General features: G+C 40.9%; 1 protein-coding gene, 1 long non-coding RNA gene and 1 pseudogene across 3 annotated transcripts in view; 1 reads left to right on the forward strand and 2 right to left on the reverse strand.

Moving 5' to 3' along the window:
• DOCK8 (dedicator of cytokinesis 8) overlaps positions 1-23,603 on the reverse strand; it is a 219,086-nt gene that overhangs the window by 99,836 nt on the left and 95,647 nt on the right. For both annotated transcript variants that reach the window (XM_028508388.2, XM_036021718.1), the window contains 7 exons: positions 22,262-22,328; positions 19,853-20,002; positions 16,354-16,434; positions 15,100-15,262; positions 12,410-12,546; positions 10,735-10,828; positions 9,599-9,755 (listed from right to left, as the gene is read on the reverse strand). In XM_028508388.2, coding sequence (XP_028364189.2) covers positions 9,599-9,755; positions 10,735-10,828; positions 12,410-12,546; positions 15,100-15,262; positions 16,354-16,434; positions 19,853-20,002; positions 22,262-22,328 — 849 coding nt within the window. The remainder of the gene's footprint in view (positions 1-9,598; positions 9,756-10,734; positions 10,829-12,409; positions 12,547-15,099; positions 15,263-16,353; positions 16,435-19,852; positions 20,003-22,261; positions 22,329-23,603) is intronic.
• LOC118499692 lies at positions 2,528-6,682 on the reverse strand (annotated as a pseudogene).
• On the forward strand, positions 16,394-21,360 carry LOC118499695. Its single transcript, XR_004902200.1, has 2 exons — positions 16,394-17,100; positions 20,953-21,360. It is a non-coding gene; the product is annotated as an uncharacterized LOC118499695 (long non-coding RNA).

Genomic DNA, 23,603 nt, shown 5'->3' on the forward strand with positions numbered 1-23,603 from the left:
TTTCCACATGGTTGCATGGATCTCAGTTTACATTTTGAAGATTTTCAAACAAAGAACATAAAGCAAATGAGGTGGAACCAGAGAGTTTTGGAAATTTTATAACCTTTCTGGTAGTTAGGCCAGTGGATAACTGAAATTTGTTTTCAATTGTAAAAAACAAACAAACAAACAAACATGATATCCAATTGATTTGCCATGCTTTTTTTTCATTATCTTATTACACTGTCAAAACTTAGTCCTTCCCTACTCATAGTTCTCTTTTACTTTGTGAAGTGGGACTAGCATGCATTGCTTCCACCCAAACCCACTTTTCCCTTGGGAAGACGGCGACAGTGACACAGCATCTAATATTTCACTCACAGCATTCTGACTTCTGCTTAGAGGGGCCAAGGGCAGCCTGTCTGAGGCCTCAAAACCACAGGACATCCACTGACAGCTGTTAAAATGCTTCTGTTTTAGAGATGGCCAAACAGTTCATAGGAGGAGCGGATGAAGGCTGATCTTTGGGCCACCAATAAAGTACACAGGAAAGACAGACCTAAGAATGAAAAACCAAAAAAATAGAAAAGATATCCTCCCTCCCACCAAATGGTAAAAGAAATAAGAGGGAACAGTTGCCTGAGGGATATCTCATCAGAAGACAAGCCACTTCAAAGAACTAATTTTAAAATAATAATAAAAAAACTAACAAAAGCATAGAAATCAAAGAAAGAAGGCTTTTTCAGTTTTAGGGGGCTGCTTCTGATCTGAGCAAACTATTCATCATCATAACCAACACAAGCCCAGATTTGCCTTGCTTTCATCACCATGTATATTGCTTCTGCCCTCAACCAACTCCAAACCCACGAAAAAACAGGATATTATTCCATGAACCTTCATGCTGAATTCTATGTACAGAATCTATGAATGAAATGACGTCTGCCATCATTAAGTGGATAGAGCAGATTTTTTCAGGACAGTTGTTGATAGGCAGCAACACTAAAGTACAGTGGACTCAAAATGAATGAGTATAACGTGGGGTCGTGGTTTGTGGAAACAGCGACACAAATGTTCCCAGAACCTCAACATTATTTCAATTCTGTGTATGAGTCGGGAGTGGTCCATGTGCATATAGTGAACAACATCCCCAGAAATGAGATTTCACTCTCTGTCTACGCCACAGGATACATATCCCCACTGCATCTTCCAAAAAGTTCCAGATTCCTAAGGTCATGACTTTACTAACGAAAGAAGGCAGGAGCTGACTTCTTTCAGGTGAAAATAAAATCCTTTGTGAAAAATGACAACAGCTCTCTCTTGGGATACCGGAACACTTCTTGGTGATTTTTTTAATCCCCCCCCCCCCAAAAAAAAGCAAAGAAATAAAATGTGTTTTCCTTTATTAAAATCACATCTCTCTTTGTAGCAGGAGAGAGCAAATTGTGCCTAAATCTAGAAAGTGAACAAATTGTGCCCTCCAGTGGCTGAAAGAATCACTTTGTAAAACCTGTGATTGTTAACTAATCTTAGGTATCAGGCTTATCTTGAATTTTTCATCTTTCTGGGGGGGGTGGGTGGAAAGGGAGGATGACTGAATTTTGGAGCAGGGTATCAGGAAAGTGGGGGCTGTGCTTCTGATAGCACTGGTGTTATTGAGACCAACTTGCCACAGCAAAGTTGAGTACAGGGACTTAATGATCTGGATAATCCAGGCAGGAATCACTCTGCCTTTGTCTCCCTTACTTGGCTAATTCAAAAGATTTGATTTTGCCTGGGCTGCACTGTTGTTCTTAAATTAAGTATTTATTCATAATAAGCTTCATGTTCTACAAGCAACTATTTCCTAAGCTTAGTAAAACCAAGGACTGGGCTTCAGGGCTGTCTTACACTTAAGGCAGAGTTCTTTGAAGAGTGAAAAGCAGTAATTTATCCAACAAATATGCTTGCATATGTGTGAAAGACTCCATAAGATTTTTCATTGTAACTTCATTTGTAATATCCAAAATTGGCAACAGCGTAGATGCTCATCATTATAGGGTTGAATATATCATGACACATCATATAATGAGATTCAGGGCAGCTGTTAAAAAAAGCAGGAGGCAGTTCTAGGCATTCATATAAACTGCTCTCTGTACTACAGTGTTTAGTGAAGAATCGAGGTTCAGAGCCATGTGACGACGGCACCGCATTTGCATTGTGAAAGGAAACATGAGGGGCTATATTGGCTTGCACACACACAGGTTTTCTGCAAGGACACACAAGAAACGGATTTTTCAAATGGCTGTTTCCAATCATCAGAAATAGGATTCAGCTGTGGAATTTACATTTTTTTCATCTGTTTTGTTCATTAGTATTTCTCCAGTGTTTAGAATAGGGGCCGGTACATTATACGCACTGAATAATATTCATGGAATAAATAAATGAGTAAAATCAAATACTCAAACATCTGTGTGTGTGTGTGTGCGCGTGTGTGTAATCTTCAAGGACGAGACCTGGATGGCTGAAGGTCAAGAATGGGAGAGAGAATTTTCACTCTGTTTTTTTTTTAAGTTTGTAACACTTTTGTTAAGAGTGAACAAATATGAGTATTTCTAAACTGTAAACAATGGGAAATGAATTATCAAAGGAAATACATTAAGGAACATATATATTAGACAAAAATCCTTCAATTTTCTTACTGCCTTTATACATCAATGTGTAATATTTAAGTATAACTGAATTCCTTATAAGCAAACATTTTTGCATATGCTGCCTTCTCTTTTTCTTTCTGTGCCTTTATTTTTTGTTTGACTTTCTGCAATTCTGCCTGGTTAGCTTTATCTTCTGGTGCTAACTCCTGAGCTTTCTTAAGACCAGCCAATGCTTGGTCATCTTTTAATCCTTGCCATCCTTGAGCTCCCCAGTACAGTGCTTTGGTATTTGATGGGTCCACTTCGAGAGCCTCCAAACAATGGTCAATTGCTCCCTGCCAATTTGACGTCTTCAGTCTACAAGCACCAATATTCAGCATGCAACTGAAAGCTACAGGCTGCAGCTTCAATCTATCTACCACTCAGCTCAGCCTTTGAACCTTCCATGTCTCTTAAAACCTTTGAGTATTTTTTAATGGCCATCTCCCAGTTCTGGGATTTGAAAAACATATTTTCAATGTCTTTTAAGTCTTCCTTTATTAATAATATTTTATCTACATTTTTAAAATCTATATCTGCATCCTCGGGGACATCTGGATGCCTGTTACCAGAACCATCTTCTGGGAATAGTCCCCAATTGTCCCCTTCCTTCAATTCTCTGCATTCTGCAATAATGCACAATAATGTACAATTTGACAGGTTTTTCAACTTTCACTTCTACATTTTTCAGAATTCTTGCCACACCCTGTCCTTTAATTACTTGGCCAAATACCACATGTTTCCCATCCAAATGAGGAATCAGAACTGTGGTGATAAAGAACTGAGAACAGTTTGTACTGCTGCCTGCGTTTGCCATGCCCAATAAACACCCCTGGTCATGCTTATAGCAGAAATTCTCATCTTCAAATTTTCACCATAAATACTTTCTTCACGTGTCCCATTCTGATTTAAGAAGTCTCCATCCTCAACCATAAATTTCTTAATAATTTGATGGAATGGGCATCCTTTGAAATGGAGAGGTTTCCCAATGGTGGGCCCAATGCCTTTTTCTCCTGTACACAATGAATGAAAGTTTTCTGCAGTTTTGGGTACAATATCTGTGAACAATTCTAAGACAACTCGACCAACTCACTGGCCTCTGATGTCCACACTGAAGATGACTCAGGGGTTCCTGGGGTTGGGAACTCCTGGGAAGGCTTAGCTTTGGGGGACAGGTATGACATTTCGACTTGCAGATATGTTTGGAAACAGATTCAGAGCACCTTGCGGCCACCTGGTAGCTCACACTCTGTGTTTTGTACTTTAATAAATTCAAACCATTAGAATAAGCTATCTAACCCAAAATAAACTTCAAACAACTAAAGAAACAAATAAGAATGGGGTGTTATTATTTTGATAATTATTTAAGTAAGGCATTGCTTTGATAGTGATTCAGACCACGGTTAAACACTTCAGAAACGACCAATGTTAATTAGCAATGACACTGGAGTCCTTACAGCATCTGAGGGACAATACTCTGTACAAAGCTGTGCTCATGTGAGGAGGTTTCCTGCTGTGTTATAGATTCTTGATGGACAAGTACTTGCTCTTGGCCAATCCATCTCACCTGATCTCCCTGCATACGCTGGGACTGCTTCCCAAGTCAGGTGGGTGATGTTGCATGGCTCTCTTCCTTGAGTTTCTGGCAGCTGAAGTTACTGTGAACCTTTGTGTGACTCCACAGATTGGAAGATCTCATTGAGAGGGACTCCATAAAAGGGAGGGGGGAAGCTTTGATTCTTAAAGGAGGCCCAAGGCCCTGGGCCGGACCTCCTGAATGGGAGTCTCCAGGTAGGTAAGTCTCCAAGATGGACATTTGTATTTTTATAAAGCTCCACAACAGACTCTGAGGCACAACCACCTTTGCCCCACCCCATCCCCTCGCCCACAGCAGTGAGAAGATCTGGTCTGGACACATGGCCAACTGGGCTCTGATGGGTAGTCCATTTCCTTGGACAAAATAAAGTCCCTCTCAAGGGCAGCTTCCATTCCCTATGCCCCAACTCCTTCCTAACCACTTCATACAGAATTATTCCTGGTTCATTCTCTTCCTTAGAAATCCTAGTCTTTCAATTACAACTTGCAAGCATTCATTCAAGATCAGCTTATACATTTATTTATTCTATGCCACTCTTTTTGCTCCTGTACAATGCCAGGCTGGCAGTATTCCTTAAAACTCCACTGTGACATGGGAGGCACCTCTCTATTAGGCCAGTTATCAGGCAAGCTTTGAGAAGGTAGGCTTCTGGTCTGAGAACATTCAGCTGAATACGAGGTGGCCTGAAAACAGCTAATTACCTACCAAAGAAATCATGTTCTAACTGATAGGCCTGTTCTCGGTGAGCACAGTGCTCCACAGCAAGTCTGATCATTGGTTAAAGAGACCTCAGAGGCTCTCAGGGGCTGGGATGAGAAATGAAAACATACTTTATGTGGTTTCCCCTAAAGTAACCACCAGTTAAAGGGATGGAAAGGAGCTTAATGAGCTCATTACAACCTCAGCCCCTCTGATCTCTGTACATGCCCACTGTGGCAGCCACAAGCTAAAATGCCTTTCAAGGTCTCACTAGACCTTGGCCCCAGACTGTGCTGTTTTCATTCTGCCCCCAGCAGAAGGCAGCTGGAGTCTCCATAACCAGCTGCTGGGCCACACAGAAAATAAGTCCAAACGTGTTCCTGGGCTAACAACCAGTTTTCTCAATCTGGGCGTGGAGAAAGGGATGCTAAATTCAGATGTGGGTGTTCCTATTTATCAACCTAATTTTTCCAGCTCTTCTGCTTTATTTATAGAATTCCTGTCCTCTGTGATTTTGCAAAAACTCCTGCCTGAGTCTGTTACAGGGAACACTGGTCTGGTCCATGCCTGTAACCCATCGAGGTGGCACACGGCACAGCAGAGGAGTCCCTTGGTCTGGGAGACGCTGGCTATTCCTAGGATGAGCACTTCTGTCTCTAGAAGTTCACTTCTTCCCTTAGAGAAGGTGCTTGTTTTATCAGTGACCAGCCCTCACTGGTACAGGGGATGTTTCGAGTCCAGAGCAGTTCTCCTGTAACTGACCTAGATTGCTCCTTAAAGCAATAAGAATAAGGCCAGAACCACAGATAACATAATCTGAATGGTGCTCATTGTGGTACAACATGGTGACCATGGCTGAGGGCACCAGAAGGGGGCGCAATCAGAGGAGGCACCTGAAGAGGCAGGAGAACGGGGAGGCGAGGGAAGGCAGTTTCAGCCAATCCTAAGCCAATTTTGTTTGACGTTCCATGGGAGCTGCTCCTTTAAGAGAGATAAAAGTAAACTGAGTTCTACTCAATAGGTGTTAAATTGAAGTTTCACCCATATTAGAATCCTGTAATGTGTGACTCTGGCCACCACTCACACTTAAGGCCAGACAACATCTGCCATTAGACCCATAATAATTCCCTCTGCCCAAGGGAGCTCTGCACTTTATGTGAAAAGTATACAAATCTGAACTTTGAATCCTGGCTTTGTCACTGAAGGCAACCCTTCCTTGGCCTAATAGGTATATTCTCCATAACTTCCAGATAGATCAAATTTTTGTAAGTCAAATCATATTTTATATTCATTAGGTGAATCCTCTATCAAAAAGAATTATTCATGAATTTATCTGCTCCATAAATCTTAATTTTCATTTGCCGGATTTCCTGAAAGGGATATAGCTGTGACCAGGACTGGCATCCTGGAAGTAGCAATGCCAGTTACCCTACTTACTAGCCCCTTAGAAGGATGTCCAGAGTTCAGTTAAACTGAAGGAAAGCTTTCCTAAATGAAATAGGAACTGTTGTCCCTACTGGAATAATACTCTTGGGAGAGATAAGGCATTAGGCCATATCTAATATTGATACCACAATGTAGATAAACTAAGAAACCTTTGCTTGAAAAGAGACTTTGATTTGCAGGCAGGAGCGGGTAGAAAAGCCATGAAGTTTTCAGTTTTTGGGGGTACAGGGAGATGGCAAGGAACAGAAGAAAGAAGGAAAAAGTGACAGAAATGAGAAGACTGGGCCACCAAAGGCAAAATGAGTTGGCCTGCCTGTCTGGCTGGGGCGGGGGGGGGGGGGGGGGGGGGGGGGCGGGGGGGGGGTCAGATCCAACTGGAGCCACACATGTCCACTCTGTGAGGTTGTGGTGGAGGTGCAGGGAAGGGAGAACTACCTAGGATTGGTCACTGTCAAGACCAACCCAATCAAAACCACTGCAAATCATGTGAGGCCTGGAGAGGAAATATTAAAAATTTAACAGCAGCACGGGAGATTCAGACAAGATGCTCTCTAAACTCCTTGAAGTTTTCATGTAGTAAGATTCTGAACCAAGTTCACTGTAACTCCTGTTCCTTAAACAAGGTTTAAAATATGGTTGGCTGGGAGCCAATAGAAGATGATACAGCCAAACTGGAGGAAAGTGTTTTCTTCTGTCATCCCCAAGGGTAGCGACCTAGTTTTTAACAGGTGGCTTTGGCATTTTTATAGGGTACAGAACGGCTTAAAGAATATTCACTTTGCACTCATGGGTCCATTTCTCATGAAGCCAGAGTGATCCTCCCAGACTTGTTCTCCTTGGCACTCCTACGTTTCTGAGCCGTCTGGCATGCTAATGCACTCTGAGTCCCGCTGTGATGTAATTAAGGGTGATGTTTGCAGCAAGGAGTGGAGAGTTGTAAATGCTTCCCATGGGTGATTAAATGCTGAGGGGAAGTTGAATAACTATAGAATTCATTTAGTGAAAGCTTATTCCAATTCCACAAGCATTTTTTTTCTAATTATAGGATAGGATTTCTAAAGATACAAATGCAGCATCCATAAGCAAATGTTTTTATGCCTTCATCTCCCTCTAGGGAATGAGAGCTGAAACAACTATGTCCCAGGAATGTTTATTTATCTAGGAGGGGGACCTGGGTTTAGTTTATATTTAAGGGATGAGGGTGGAAAACAGAGAGCTGCTTCAGAGAGGATTAATTGGGGGAGACGGCACTTCACCAACACTGCAGGAAGGGCTTCAGTTCTAACTGTGTCGATGGCTGTATTTTTCACTGTAGTTTTTGACCTCAGTGAACCGCACACTTCTCCTATCTCAGTCTAGATTTTGTGTGTCCAGAAATGTGGAGGTGGGTGTGTTTGGGTTGGGTGAGTTCTGAAAGGTTTTGCATTTCAGTCTCACATACACATAAATCATACTGGAAAGTGTGGGTGAGGGTCTGGGGGAATCACAACTCTCTTACACTGCTGGAAGGGTTGCAAACTGGTACAAATTTGGAAAAAAGTGACAGTATAAATAAAACTTGAAATATCTACCACTTGTGACCCAATAATTTCACTTGTAGGCTTATTCCTTAGGAAAATATTCACATATAGGCCTAGAGACAAAGACAGAAATTCTCACTGGACAGTATTTATAAGATCCCCACATTGGAAAAACACATAAATGTCTACCAGTTAAAAAAAATAAAATGAATAATTTCTCTTTACACAAAGGAGTACTATACAGCAGTTTAAAATCATGACAAAGCTCTATAAAAAACAATTAACACTTCTAAAATACAAGCTGTCAAGTAATTCCTATTATTAAGTTTCTGAAAATCTAAGTAACTACAAAGGATAATGACTGTAACTGAGTGTAACACATTGAATCAATAAAATTCATGAGTCCACAGTAATACTCAAACAAAAAAGAAAAAATACTGTTGGATGAAAAGCACAGTGTAACACAGAGCATACAGCCATTTATGGACACTTAAAATGACTATAAAGCCCTGCCCAGTGTGGCTTAGTTGGTCGAAATGTCTCCGGTTCAATTCCTAGTCGGGCCACCAGCCTAGTTGCAGCCTTGGTCCCCAGTCGAGGAGCGTACAAAAGACAACTCATTAATGTTTCGCTCTCATACTGATGTTTTTTTCCCTCCCTATCGCCCTGCCTTTCTGTATGTCTCAAATAAGTAAATAAATAATGAATATTCTTCATTAAATAATAAATAATTCTTTAAAAAATAAATATGAAAATGATACCACTGGGTGTTCACAGGTACACATATGCGTACATGCACATGTGTGTGAAACAGGAGGAAAGGGAAGACAGGACACATGCAGGCTTGTCGCTGGTGCTCTGCAGGCAAGGCAGAGGCCTGTGAGAGTAGCTGGGGGTAAAGCAAGCTGCAACTCAGTCAGTGCAACTGTACACACACAATGTCGTTTCCTAATGGTGGAGAAAAGGTGATGGCTACAGCATTCTTCTCTGCATTAAAAAATCTTCTTAAAAGCAATGGCTTTGGCAGACGTATGTTGACAAGTTGCCTCCCAGCCCCAAGTAAAGGCCTCAAAGAGACAGAGGCAGCCTAACCTTTCAGTCTTTACTGTCTAGCTCCAAGCTGTCCAGTAGTGGCCACCAGCCACTTACAGCCATGTAAATTGAAATTCAAATTAATTGAAGTTAAATAAAACTAAAATTTCAGTTCCTCCACTGCCCTAGCTACACTTCAAATGCTTAACAGTCACATGTGGCCAGTAGCTATTACATTGGGCAGCATACATGCAGAACATTTCTATTGTTGCTATACGTTTTATTGGACACAGCTGGTCTCAAGGTAAAATCCTGTCTTATAGATACCAAGAACATTTTTGGTCATATTGCCTTTTCCCTAATACATTCTGATGTACAGAACAAAGCCAAGGTAATGATTGGGAGGATTTTTTTCACTTCTGGAAGGAATATACCCGCTATAATACTAAGTTCCAATTATGACTGAAGTAACATTTTCTTATTAAAGAAAATTAGATAGTCATTTTTAGAAAGCAACCTAGCAATTATCTATACTTAGGTAAACATCATTTCCCCCAAAATTTAGTTGGAAGGTAGTTCGAAGGATGATGAAGACATTATGCAAACAAAACTGTGAATTTGGGTTCAGTGGTTTCCCAAGAGCCTTTGTTTCTCACCTGTACACAGTGTGAGGGACGTATACTTCCCGGACCGGAAATTCCAAAATCTCTTTGTGTGGACGTGTCCGATTTTCGGAGGATTTCACTGGCAGTAGTTCAGGAGTCAGACTATTGATTACCTCTGGCGCTACAGAAATCTCCAGTCTGAGCAAGCCTGAAGAGAGGAAACAGGACTGCTTTAGTGAAGACATTGTCATGTTATGAAGGAATCAAGAAGGATTACTGGAGTGTATTTCTCTCGTGAAAATAAGGGTAAGGTGTGGGAGCGTGGGAGTTTTGCAATTCCCAGCTAATTTTCTACAGCTGGATAGAAAACAGGTCATGACAATGTTTGAGATTTAGTTTCTAGAAACTAAAAAGGAAGAAATTGTAAAATGGGTAGAAATAGATGAGAGGATTTTTAAATTTCCTTGTAGAACTATCACACTGTAATAGTACATATGTAAGTAAATACTGGTGGTTTTCGAGCTGGGTTCTCTGGTACCCGGGGTGCTGGAGCATTGCCTCAGAGCTATTAAGGGGAGGGTAAGGAAGGTGTCTCACCTTCTACCAAACCATCTCCTTTCATTTTTCTTTTTCTATTAAGAGTTCCATATAATCTTTTATATGATGAAAAAGGCTCCTCTGTTTAATTATATGATTAGCTGAGAAGCCAGATCTAAAGTATGTTTTTTGTATAAAATCAAGCCTTTATTTTTCATTTTTATTTTTTTATCCTCACCTGAGAATATGCTTATTGATTTTAGAGAGAGGAGAAGGGAGGGAGAGAGAGGGAGAGAAACATTGATTCCAGAGAAAAACTTCAATTGGTTGCCTCTTGTACACACCCCAACCAGGGATCAAACATAGGCATGTGCCCTGACCAGGAATCGAACTGGCAATCTGTCAGTTTACAGGACAATGCTCCAACCAACTGAGCCACACTGGCCAGGGCAGAATCAATCCTTTAATAGAATAGAAAATATTAATAGAATTTCCAGAAAAGCAGACCAATTCCTACTCAACTCCTGATATAAAATCCCACATTTTATTTGGTACACATAATTTTATAAATTATAGCATTAGACAAATAATGTGTCTAATTATAAATGGCTTTGGCATGGCATAAGAGGATAAAGAGAAGTCATCCACACCTGGAATTGACTTGACTCTTCTCTGTAAGGATGAAGATCTCTTGTAGTCAGCTAAAAACTTGAATAAGTCTTCATCACTAAGGCGATCTCCCTCCTGCCAAGAAAGAAATCAAGGTTAGTACAGATGTACCATTGCCTGCTGGGGTAGGGACCAATGATTTAAGGGAAGATTTTTATCTTTAAATTTCATTTCAACATGACTTTCATAGAAATTAGGGTTGGGCAATGCTGAAGTCATTTAGTTCAACCTCTTGTTCAATGCTCCTCCTCTTCTACTCCTGGACCTGCTGTCACTCAGCCTCTCCTCACTCCTTATGGGGACGGGGCTTCTACTGTGTTCTAAGGAAGCCTGTTTGACCATTAGAAATCTCAGCCCAAAGTGTCTCCCCGTATAACTGAAGCTCGGTGATGCTTGTTTTACTCCCTGGAATGATACAGATTAGGTTTACCTCCTTCTTCAAAGATCTGAAGATGGGGAAAGCATCTTTCTGTTTTTTCCAATCCTCATTTTTTTTTTTTCACATTTGTCTTGGCTAAGAAGGCTAAGCATGAATACTGTGCTCTGTGTGCCTACATGGGACAGGCTATCTACCAAGGGGTCCATGGACAAGAGCTCTAACCCTCGCAACAGCCTGGAAGGTAGGCAGGTAAGTGTATCTTATTCCCAAGCACAGATGAGAAAACTCAGACTTAGTTAAGTCAAGTACTTTGTCCTCCCTGCCAAGTTAATATAATTGGAAATATACCTGGAATATAAAGCCTTTCAGCCCCATGCTATTATGTGGCATGGTACACAGACCCCTCAACGCCCCTCTGCATTTCAGGTTACTAACACAACCCCTTGAAATGCCCCACGAGGACTGAGCTAAGGCAAGTTTTCTAAGACATAGTCAAAGTCTAAAGTAGGTTTTTTTTTTTTTTTTGGTAGAAAAATACACATAATATAAAATTTGCCATCTTAACCATTTCTGAGTGTTTAGTTCCGTAGTGTTAAGTACATTTACATTATTGTGCAACCAATCTCCAGAGCTCTTTCATCTTACAAAACTGAAACTCTGTACCCTTTAAACAACAACTGCCTAGTCACCCCTCCCTGCAGCCCCTGGCAACCGTCGTTCTACTTTCTGCCTCTATGAATTTGATTACTCTTAGGAAATGTTTTGTTTGTTAAGTCTCAGTGTTTACTGAGCTTACAAAGAGTACCATCTGCAATGGGCACCTTCTCTGAGCAGGCAGGAAAGCCCTGCGAAGTGCACATGGAATAGTGGTGAGAAGGACAACAGCCAGACCGGGAAACCCTGAGACCAAGTGGACGATGTTTCAGCCAGACCCTTTTCACAGTCTAATAAATGAATGGGCCACGAGAATTATTCAGAGAGGAGAGTTTGTATTGATGGGAGCGAATCGTTTTCTCAATTAGAAGAGCTAACACTCATTGAGCACTTGCTATATGCCAGGCACTCTGGGAGGAGCTTTACCTGCCTCATGTCATCTAATCCTCCCTAAAAGCCCCAGGAAGCAGGCACCACCAGCCTTACTTTGTAGATGACGAAATTTAGGCTTGGTGAGGTTAACCAACTTGTTCTCTTACTCACTACATATACTACCCCTTTGGGCTCCAAAACCCATGACATTACGGGCACAAACACAGACGTATTGTAACATGGAGAGATACCTGTTTGTAAAAGCTGTTAACGGTCATGGTTGTGGTCTTGTAGTTGGATCCAGCCCCATTTTCCTCCAAGGAAAGGGCTCTTTCGGAAAGCCTTCTGGATTGGGACAAGGTTCTCCGCTCACCGACGAAGCCTCTTCCTTTAAGGAAAACAGTTGTCATTCTGAAGTTTGCCCTTCTGTTTCAATATCCAACAGTTATTAACTTTACCATGTATGAGTTCTGTCCAGAAAAAGTCCAACCATTTTTAATATAATGAGAACAGTTTGCATGACATCAATGTAACCTGGCAGCCAAGGAGAGTGGATTGGAATGCGTATATCTGAACAATGACCACTTCACTGTACTAGTCAGTGGGAGCAGTAGACACCATTGAGTGAGCATGTGTACTGTGTGGCTGTCACATCCAAAATGATTGAGTGAGTAGACAACAAATCTATATCCTATATTGCATTAAGCTTTAATGTTCCTCCATAGAAACTACTCAGCTGATTCAGAAGGCTGCAGCTATGGCCAACTGGTGATTGGCAGCTTCTTCATGACAATGTGCCTGCTCAAGTATCACATCTTATACAGAGTTTTTGTAAAACATAACATCACTCAGGTGACTCAGCCCCTCTACAGCCCACATTTGGCATCCTGCAACTTCTGGCTTTTCTCAAAACTAAAATCACCTTTGACAGGGAAGGGATTTCAGACCCCCAATTAGATTAAAAAAATACGACAGGGCAGCTTATAGAGATTGAGAGAACTATGTGAGGTCCCAATGTGCCTGCTTTGAAGAGGACTGAGGCATCATTGTCCTATATACATTGTTTCTTGTATCTTGTATCTTCTTCAACAAATGTCTCTATTTTTCGTAGTGCATGGCTGGATACTTTCTGGACAGACTTTGTACATGTTTAAGTTGCTGAACAAAAACTCTGAACATGGCCATTTTAGTCGTGAATAAAAATTTCCCTCCACTGACCCCTACCTTTCTCAGACCCACTGGGGAGCCCCTACTGCCCCTCTGACCAGAGTGGAGAAGCCCTGAGCAGCGGCAGTCCCCTTCCTCATAGAGGCTAGGCCAGATGCCACCCAGCAGGAGTCCTGAACTGAAGCCAGAATGGGGTGTGCACATAAGCTTTATTTAGTCAACAGTGTTTGTTTTTGTTTTATTTTTACATTTCATTCCATTGGGAGAGGCATGTTCTCAAATGCCCTTGAAGACATTTGAGATTGTGACCCAAACATGCTAGGGTCAGCCCAAGTAAATTCTGAATCTCAGCTTTCTTCTGCTCTTGCTGTTTGAACCAGGCAAGCAGCAGACCTCACTGACCTGCCTAATGGGGGTTAGAACCCTAAGTCACACCCAAACCTCAGCTGGACCCTAATACTCTGCTTAGTTGTTTCTTATCCCCTTTTGAGATTTAGGTGAGGATTTTGTTGCTTTTCTACTGCAAAACTCAGGCGACCTGTTGTGAATAGTCAAATTGCTTAGAACTCTATATTGTCAACCCTGTCTTTGAATATTCTCTTACCCCAAATTCTTGCTGTGATGCCGAATTGGAACTTCTTGCTGCTATGGCCCATCTAAACTTTCCATACTGCCTATTCTGGTTGCTTCTTAAGAATCAGCCTCTGTAATCAGGTTAATCATCCTTGACCTAGAGATTAATAAGCCTCAGCAAGCCCTACGCCTGAATCTGTGGATTCATCTTATTTATGCCATCCCCTAGGCTTTATGTATAACTCTTTCCAATAAGGCTACCTGGATCTACATAGAGGTTGGCATTTAAAAAAATCGTGGTGTGAAGGTCAGAATGCACCAAAGTTAGGTTTGTTACTGATAAATCAGAAAAAACAAACAAACAGGATTTCTGACTGGTAATTATGCTGCAATAACTCCAGAATAGCAGCAGCAATGACCAAATACCCTTTTCTCTACTGCTACAGGCAACATTTCAGAGGTGGTGGGGCTAAGGAATGCACGAGAAATGTCACGAGAAATGTGACTCTAGCCTTAAATATTTGTTGGATCCAAAGACATTTAGGAAAAATAGAAACTCTGCCACAAGTAGGGGTGGGTCTACTTGAAAATTCTATAACCCTCTTGGACAGTTTCAGATCCAACCTGTTTTAAAAATTAATGACTCAGATCAAGGGTGAGGTGATGAAAGAGATATATATTAAATAAATTGGAACAGCAACTAAATATTCTTTTGGCACCCACTTTTTCATTGCAGTTGGCAAAATAAACTTTAAGGAACTGGAAAATTTCCTGAGAAACCTGAGTTTTCCCTTTTGAAACCTCTGTGACTATGGTTCTTTTTATGTTTTGGAGCCAGTCATAGTGCCTTTGTTTAACACATTGTAGATGGTTATAATATTTTCTTGTTATTTTAAAGAATTTTACTTTTAAGAACAGCTGGATACTTAAAACTAAGTTTTTAAAGTATCTGGCCAAAAAATTCCAACCAAAAACCTTACTATAAGAGCATTTAAACTCCGCAAACATTCATGATAATTTGGGAGATTTACTGTCTAATTATGCATTTGCAATCCAGCCATAAGAGCGTTTTAACCCATTAATCTCTCTTCTTTCCCACTTCCCACACCTTATTGTATCCCAAGCCCCACTGATAAGCAGTTGACCTCAGAGTTGGTACGCTGGGGAGCCCAAGACTTCCCACTGCAGCTGAAAATCTTACCAGCCACGGACTCCGCGTCAGTTACCTCCCTGTCCAGGGTGGAGGAGACATTGAAGAAGTTTGCTATGCTTATGGGAGCCCAGGCAAAGGGCATCCGGTATTTCCCCAAACGTTGGCAGAAGGATTCAGCCTGATGCCTTAGTTTTTCAATCTTGTCTTTACTCTAGAAGAAAATTGAAAGAGACAAGCAGAAACAAACAATAGGGCACCAGCATCAAGTCATCTGCCCCGCCATGGATGTGACAGGCATTTCTAACCCCTGCCCTGCTGATTACAAAGAGTAAATAGGCAGAAAAATGGCACAACCTAGGCCAGAAGTCTAACTAATAAGGAAATATAGATTAGAAAAGGAGGAGTTTAAAGAAAGACTACATTTGACTGTTAAGTATACCTTCAGCTAAAAAAAAAAAGTCCAAGGCTTATTATATAAGCGAAACAACAACAGGCAGTTTTAGAGGCTCGTTACATGGCTTGAATTTGCATGAGAATCTTGGTATAAAATGTTTTATATATCATCTACCAAGCTCTCACGAAAACCCGTTTTTTCAAAAGTTGTCTTGGAAAACTCCAGAAAGATCTATAAATGTTCCTCATAAGTTCCTTATTAGGTTGGCAACAATTCCCAGGTATTTTTCCTAAGTTTAGAATAAAAGGTAGATTTTTAAAAAAAATGTCTTGAGTTCAATAAATCTTGTTTGAGGTTTATAAGTCTGTAGTGGTATTGATTAATCAAGTCTTAGTCCAGAAAGGCCATGCCTTCAGAATCACATTGGGTGCTGAGAAGAGATGTCCTTTTCACAGGTTCAGAACCTATGTTGTACTAACGAATTTATGAGGTACAGTCATCTCAGCCAGTTTCCAAACATCTGAGCCTGAAAGGACATGGCCCACACTGTTGGGAGAAGCCAGAAGAGCTCTGGCTCTGTTCAGCTTCACAGGGTCTCCCTGGCGCCCCCATGAGCTGGGTCAGAGCCTCAGAGCCAAGGCAATGGGGAGTGGCTTTGCCCTGGGTAAGCTTTACAACTAGACATTAGTGCAGATATCATCATTTGCTGAGTTTGGTAACTTATTTCTTTAAAAAGTTATCATCAATCACCACTTTCTCTCCTTTCTTTGGTTCAAATACAATTTATTAGTATCTCATATGGGAATATATTATAGCCTAAACCCCATTAAAATATACTGTGGAACACTTCTGAAAAATATCTGCATCTTCTAAGATGCCACCATATAGCAATACTCAAAACATCATACCTTTCCACCATCACTTTCTTTGATGACCATGTAGGGTTCTGCACAGTCTCCAATCTCTCCCTGCTGAAGAACCTTTTCAATCTACCAACAAAAATAACATTAGAACAACATACATAAATTATATCCATGTAACGTAATCTATGCAACTATCAAAACTAGGTTTTGTCACAATATTTGTTGATATGGGAATAATATGTCTGTGGCTTATTTTCTATTTAGAAAATTAGTATAAAAAGTACTATGTAGTTTTATAAAAAGATCATAAAAGCATATTGGAAAGATGATAGTAGATAAACAGCAAATGTTAATAGTTATCTTTTTATGATGGCATTATATGCGGTTTATTTTATTCCTGTTGCTTATGTGTATTTTCTATTTTTAAACAATAAACTTGTACTATACCTACAATAAAAATGCAATAAAAATTATTTCATAAAACAAAACCCATAAGACATATGTAGGAAGTGAAAAGCTCATTTTCTTTATTATTACTTACAGTGTAAAAAAGACTTATGACCCCTGTAAAAGTCAGGTTGGGGACTCAAACCATCCACAAAATGAATAAATGAACAAAATAAATTATCTGTAATTGTCTCCCTTGTATTTCCTATTAGGGCTGCTTCTCCGGATTTAACAGGCTTACACAGAAACCAAAAGCAGTGGGACAGTACAGCTTTTTACTTTGCTGACTGGCTGGCAATATGAAAATGCTACTACTGTCAAATGTCTTCTCCGTTTTTGCCTCAGGTAAAGGATTTGGCTGACCATAAGTTTGGGCACCATATTTAGGAGAAAGAAAAGGAGAAAACTGAAATTTCCTACACTCTGTTCAAAGAAAAATTAATTTAACTTAGATGGTGAGGAAGAAAACAAGTGATTTAGTCCCATCAACAGTCTGTATCATTAGCTGAGATGATTCTCGAGGAGGAAATCTGGGTTAACATATCCCAATAGGCACACATTCTTAACAAGTATTATCAGAAGTACCCTAGTGATGAGGGTGTTTAACAGAGGTTACAAGCAAGTGGCATGGGACTGCTCGATGGGTGTCTACCTCAGGGGACTGCAAGCAAGAACTGTCTTCTGACCAGAGAAGTTCAAAACTCTTTTCCACTGCCGGGGCAGAAGACAAGACTGACCCCCTGAGAGATGCCCCAGGTGGAAAACTCGGACTCACAATGCTCAGGCTAGAGACTGGTATTCCTGCTAGTCAGGAATCATTCGTGTACTCGTCAGTTCCGAGGACATTTGCTGGGTACCGTCCACGTGGTGGCTGCTGGGAGATAAGGTGATGAACATTGTACACCTGGTGCCTTGTTTCCTGAAGCTCACAGGGGCTTGTAGATCAAACTGGAAGGAAGCTAATTTTTCCACAAAGGCAACGGATTAAAAAATGTCTTTAAAATAAACTTTGAACAGAGATGAAAACCTCTTCATTAGGACCCTAAAGCAAGGAATGGGAACACCATGGCTTCATGTGTGGAACCCACAGAAGCAGAATCCCCAGAATCTGGATGTGGGAAATTTCAGAGTGAAGCAGACCAGCAGATACTATTTCCCTCACCAGACTGGACGGGGTACCTCCAGCTCCTTCGTGAGAAGTAGCTGCAGGCTGCTGTGAGAACCCACTGTATGGTCTTTTGTGATTTGTGTGTGAAAGAAATTAGTGAGCCTTAGTAACTACGGTAGGTAGGGGAAAGGAGCATATCAGAATTACCTGGAATTTTTTAAAGGTAAAAGGTTACCCTTTGCTCCATTCAGGGGGTGGGGTTGCGGGGGAGGGAGGCTGGTTCAATGTCTGTTTTTAAAGCTTTACACCAGATTCATTCATCCTTACTCTCCATCCTTCAGTTGAGAAACAGAAGCTCTAAGGCTGAAATGCCCCCTTGAAGCAGTATCACACGCAACACTAAACAAGGTAACCCTACCTCAAATGCAGTTAATATCCTGGTGTTCAGCCTGACAATAAAAATAAGAAAGGAGGCTCTCTTTATTGTATGCCAGCCTCTTGGAGAAAGGTGCTAAGGATTACACCACCATTTACTATATATTTAGAGGGAAAGAAGCTACGTGATGGCATTACAGAAAAGAAAAACAAGTTAGAAGCAAACTAGGGACTATATGAGTGGATTTAAATTTCTTACCTATATCCAGACAATTAAGAGAATGTTTGTTATTGCCAAATGAATGCATTTACACATTTGGAACTCTTTGAATATATTTAGTACGTAACAGTAACCCATAGGTAACTGCTGACATTTAGCACACTACTATGGCTTAACCAAAATAAAGCCATGCACTGAGAAGTGGAGTTTGAAGTAAAACTTGGCTCTGTAGAACTAATGTTGGTTTCCTTGGTTTCCCAGGCTTAAAGAGAATTTTAAATTTAACTATGGGGCTTCTAGAGTGAGCTTTAAGATAACTTTTCTATATGTGTAAGAAATATCACAACAAAAAGAATATACATTAAAGTTTGACAACAACAGATACATCGTTTTAGGGACAGAATTTTACCTATAGCTTCCACAAGCTTAAATAAGTTCCCTTCAAGCTCAGTAGCCTTTCAGAGTCTTGTGAAAAGAGGCTAGCATGGAAAGACGTATGCTATGAGTTAAGTGACTTCCAGGTCACCCACAGTCCCTGAAATCTTTATGCTGCTCCCATGGGATCATAGGGTACTCATGTGGGTGTTCATGAAATCAAATCACCTGATTTTTTAAATTTTCTTTTGCAATTTTGGGGTAAAGAGTCAATGCAACTAATTATTTTACTTAAGGTAGGTAAAATACTCAATGTTTGTTGTTAATTTCTAACCAGTCATTTTGTATGTAGAGGAAGTCTCTGGCTGTCTTACATCAGCAAAGAGTGCAGTCTAGAATGAAAGGTCCTTCTGCATATAATTGCCCCAGAGATTTCTGATTCTCATGAGACATACTCCGTCTGTGAGATGGTGATAAAAAGGGAGAGTAAATCTTGGAAAATAATAGCCCATACGTCAAACTGTCAGAACCTGGACTCATGATCACTTAAGTGTGAGCATCTAGAAGAACATGATCATTGTTAGGAAACTATCTAAGATGAAGCAGCCTCCTGGGGCTGGACAATGGAGGGTGCTTTCCTTGGTTAGGAGGAAGGATGTCTACAATGTGCCAGGCTTTAATATGCACAACTGCCCATTGAGGGTGGTGTTACTATCCCCACTTTACAGATGAGCAAACTAAGTCTCAGAAAGATTAGGTAATTGCCTCAAAAGTCATATAACAACCAGATTGTAAAGCCAGGTTTCAAAACTAGGACTGTGTGACTCCCAGACTCATAACTTTTCTAGTATTCAACACAGAATTTGCTTATAAAGGAGAAGGGATTAAGTTGAGAAGGAAATGAAATGAATCTCTCAGAAGACAGAGAGGTCATGTTCTGACACCTCTTTTACCCAGGGCATGTGCAGGGATAACTCAGAAATGGGAACAGGAGCGTGTGCAAATCAGGCTGTGTTTACCTTGACTACTAGGTAGATGTCTGAGGATGGATAGGTGACTGAGAACACCGCAGATTTCACCTGACTCGAAGGGGCAACAGAGGGTGTGTGGGCACGCAGAAATCCTTTGAACAGGTCAGAGTTCAGGTCACAGTGAAAATTTTCTGAGATCTGTAAAGGAGGAGAAAAATGGAAAATACATTAGAGCTACCATTCTCATGGTCTAAACATGTTTTAAAAAGTGAAGAACCAAAGGGAAATTTCTCTAAAGGAATAAATGTAGTCATAAACATGGTTCATGACTACTGGCTATTGGAAAATCTGACACATGCTTTGTCACAATCTCTGGATATTTTGGAGTCATTTGAGAGATGTTCCTTGAAACATTAATTTTTTTTCTTAACCCACCAATAATTTCTCAGTATTGATGATGTGCTATGTACTGCACTGATGAAGACCAGGACACTGCCTCCACCTTCAGTTAGTTTTTATTCAAAAATGAGGAAGAAGTCAAATATGAAACTAACTACAGGAAGACCAAAATATAAGTGACCCAATTTGTATAAAAAAATGCCGTGGAAGTTGCAAAGGGTGAGAGATCCCATTCAGTGGGGGTGGTGAGGAATGCTTCCCTCAGGGTGACGTAGATGGGCCTTGGAAGAAGACGCTGGTAGGCAGAGCTGGAAGGGGACCATGTACCAGGGAGAGTAGAACACGGAAATATCTCAAAAGCTGGAAAACATGGGTTGAATTCAGTTAACAGAGATTAGTCCAGCTTGACTCTGCATGGACTATAGAGGGGAAGAGAAACAAGGGAGAGCCAGGCATGGAAGCTAAAGAGTTTGTAACTAATTCTGTAGGCAGTGAAGATCCGTTAAAGGTCCTGAGCAAGAGCATGGCATGACGGGCACTCCTTGACTCACTAGTGCAGCGTTACTCACAAGCCACTGCCTAGTTGGGTCCCCCTTTCATCACTAATAGCGTTATAGCTGAGAATTGGCTGCTCAGGTAAAGACTACATTTACCATCCTCTCTTGCAGTTAGAAGTGAATTATGAGCATAAGTGATGTGTCTGTCAAACACCCAGGCCACCCTTGCCCACCTTTCCCCCTTTTTTTCAGGATCTGCAATGGCAGTGACAAAACTGACTTTGGGAGAGCGCATATTGAAGATGGAGGAGCCACTGCCAGCTTGGGTTCCTGAATGACTGAGGGGCTCAGACCACTGCTGACCCAGCACCCCAATGCTGGGTTGCTGGGAAACAAATCCAGAGGTTTCTTTAAGCCTGTGGTTCTCAAAATGTGATCCCCTTACCAGCAGCTTAGGCGTCACCTGGGAACCTGTTAGAAATGCACATCCTCAGGCCCCACCCAAACCTACTGAATCAGAAACTCTGAGGGTGAGTTTAATATCTGTTTTAATAAGCTCTCCAGGTGGTAGTGATGCACAGTCAAGTTTAGGAACTACTGCCTCAAACTAGGGCATTTGGGGGACTCTTGGTTTTAGTAGTTATCATACCCTAACTCATACAATTCTCAGTGATTATTAGTATTTATTCAAGAAATACATAGTTCCCTAAATACAGAATGGCTATGGGTAGAGAGGGGCAGAAACCTCTTACTCTGGCTTTGTTATTTTTGTTTTTCTCTAGGAATTACAAAATAACTAAACAGTAAAACATCCATGGAGAAGTCTTAGGTCTTTGAACTGTTTCCAATTAAAAGCACATTATGATTAGTGAGGCTTCCACCCCATGGCAAATTTAGACTTCTGCTGCACAAGACACCTTCTATTCATGATGATGTACTTCACAATGCAAAACACTCCCCAAATGAGGAAACACCACTACATGCCCATCCTAGTTTGTTAAAAATGTATTTAAATTGCCTTGTTTTGCGAGTATGCCCCTACACTGCAATATCATTTCTCTCTTATCCCAACCAGGCCTCTAGCCATCTTCTGACCAACCTCCAGCAGGCTTTCCCTTAAAGTTGTCAAAGCATGTAAATAACTAACAGTCCCAGATTAATCCCTCAAAAACTGCAAGGCAATTGAACTAGGTATATCAAAGGTCATTTGCTTTCAAATCTGATGTGTTTTTGCTGAATAGAAGTGAGATTTAAAAACATAAATTCAGCCCTGGCTGGTGTAGTTCAGTGGATTGAGTGCAGGCCTGTAAAGCAAGGGGTCACTGGTTCAGTTCCCAGTCAGGGCACATGCCTGGGTTGTGGGCCAAGTCCCCAGTAGGGGGTGCATGAGAGGCAAACACACATTGATATTTCTCTTCCTTTCTTTCTCCTGTCCTTCCCCCCTAAAAATAAATAAATAAAATCTTCTAAAAACCCTGTAAAATTTTTAAAAAAGAGGAAACTCAAAGACGTATCAACAATATTTGTGCCCCCAGGGACAGGTTATTTTTTGCTTTCTTACCTTTTTCCTTTCTTTAACATCATAGAGGGCAATGCTGGCAAACAGAGGCTCAATTTCAATCTCAAACCTGTGAGAGTAAGCAAGAAAAATCTGTATGGTTTTAACTTAAATAATTTTGAATTTTCTCTAAGTGCCTAAATACATAAATGTATATAATATGTAAATACACATACAGATATAAGTAGTTTCCAGAAATATTTTGATAACTCCATGCATATCAGAATCACACTGGGATATTAATGGAGAACTATGGAGGGTCATGTAGCATTCTTAATCATTTGGGATCATGGGGGGTGGTGCATTCTCCCAAAAAGTGCTTGTTGGTGGCACCACAAGGGAAAGTGGGCAGGACAGGCCTTGGTCTGATCCAGCACAGCACTCCTTACCATTGCAGCTGCTGTGTTTTTGGAGGTCTTAGGTAAAGGCTTTATTTACAGTTTACAATTTAGTGCTAGGATAAAAATCCCTATTGTTCAATTCTAAGGGATAGGACTTTTCAGATACTAAAAATAAGAAAAGTTCAGTTCCTTTTCTTTACATTTATTGTGAGTTATGATGTGGGTGAGTGACCCTTCCAAACTCCATTGCCAGTGGGTTTGCTGAGTTGAGATACGGGGATCGGACTAAGCACTATGATAAATACTGAAGTGTGTGGACCCAAAGACGGCTGGAAAGAGGAGCCCTCATATTGGCCCTAATTACCCATTCCCCACAAAAAATGGTGGGTTTGAAGAAAATGCATCCCCAAAGCATAATCCTGCCGCATGTTATAATATGCACCTGGAGCACAGATGTGCACCTTCCAAGTTTCTCAGGTCAACAGTCCATGACCTTGAGCACTGCCACGGAGAACACTGGTAGTCAGGCCCTGGACTGACATTACTGCAGAATCCACACACATTAGACTAAACTGTGTTTCAAGGCATGTTTCAGAGGATGGACTTACCATTGGATAGCTTTGCCTTAAAAGATAACTTTTTAGAAGATATTTGTGTCTAGACTCACCGGCTACTGCCTGGCATGGTTGATTTGTATTTCATTGTCTATTCCCTGATACACAAAGGTCTGAATATTCCTGTAACTTACCTAGGTGAGTACTGAGTGTTAAGTTCTCTGTGGTTCAGAGAAAGAAAAAGTGAATTAACTCTTGTTGAACACTTAAAATTGTTCTGTGGTAAGTGCTTCACACGTCAGTTCCTTTAGATCCATAACACGAATGTGACATAGATGTTACCCCCATTTTTGAGGTTCAGAGAGCTTAAGTAATTTGCCAAAGGCCACGAGGTTGGGAATTGGCACACTCAGGTTTCAAGCCCAGTCCTTTCTGATAACAGAACCTTCG

Source organism: Phyllostomus discolor, chromosome 3, assembly GCF_004126475.2.
Source record: "Phyllostomus discolor isolate MPI-MPIP mPhyDis1 chromosome 3, mPhyDis1.pri.v3, whole genome shotgun sequence".
NCBI lineage: Eukaryota > Metazoa > Chordata > Mammalia > Chiroptera > Phyllostomidae > Phyllostomus > Phyllostomus discolor.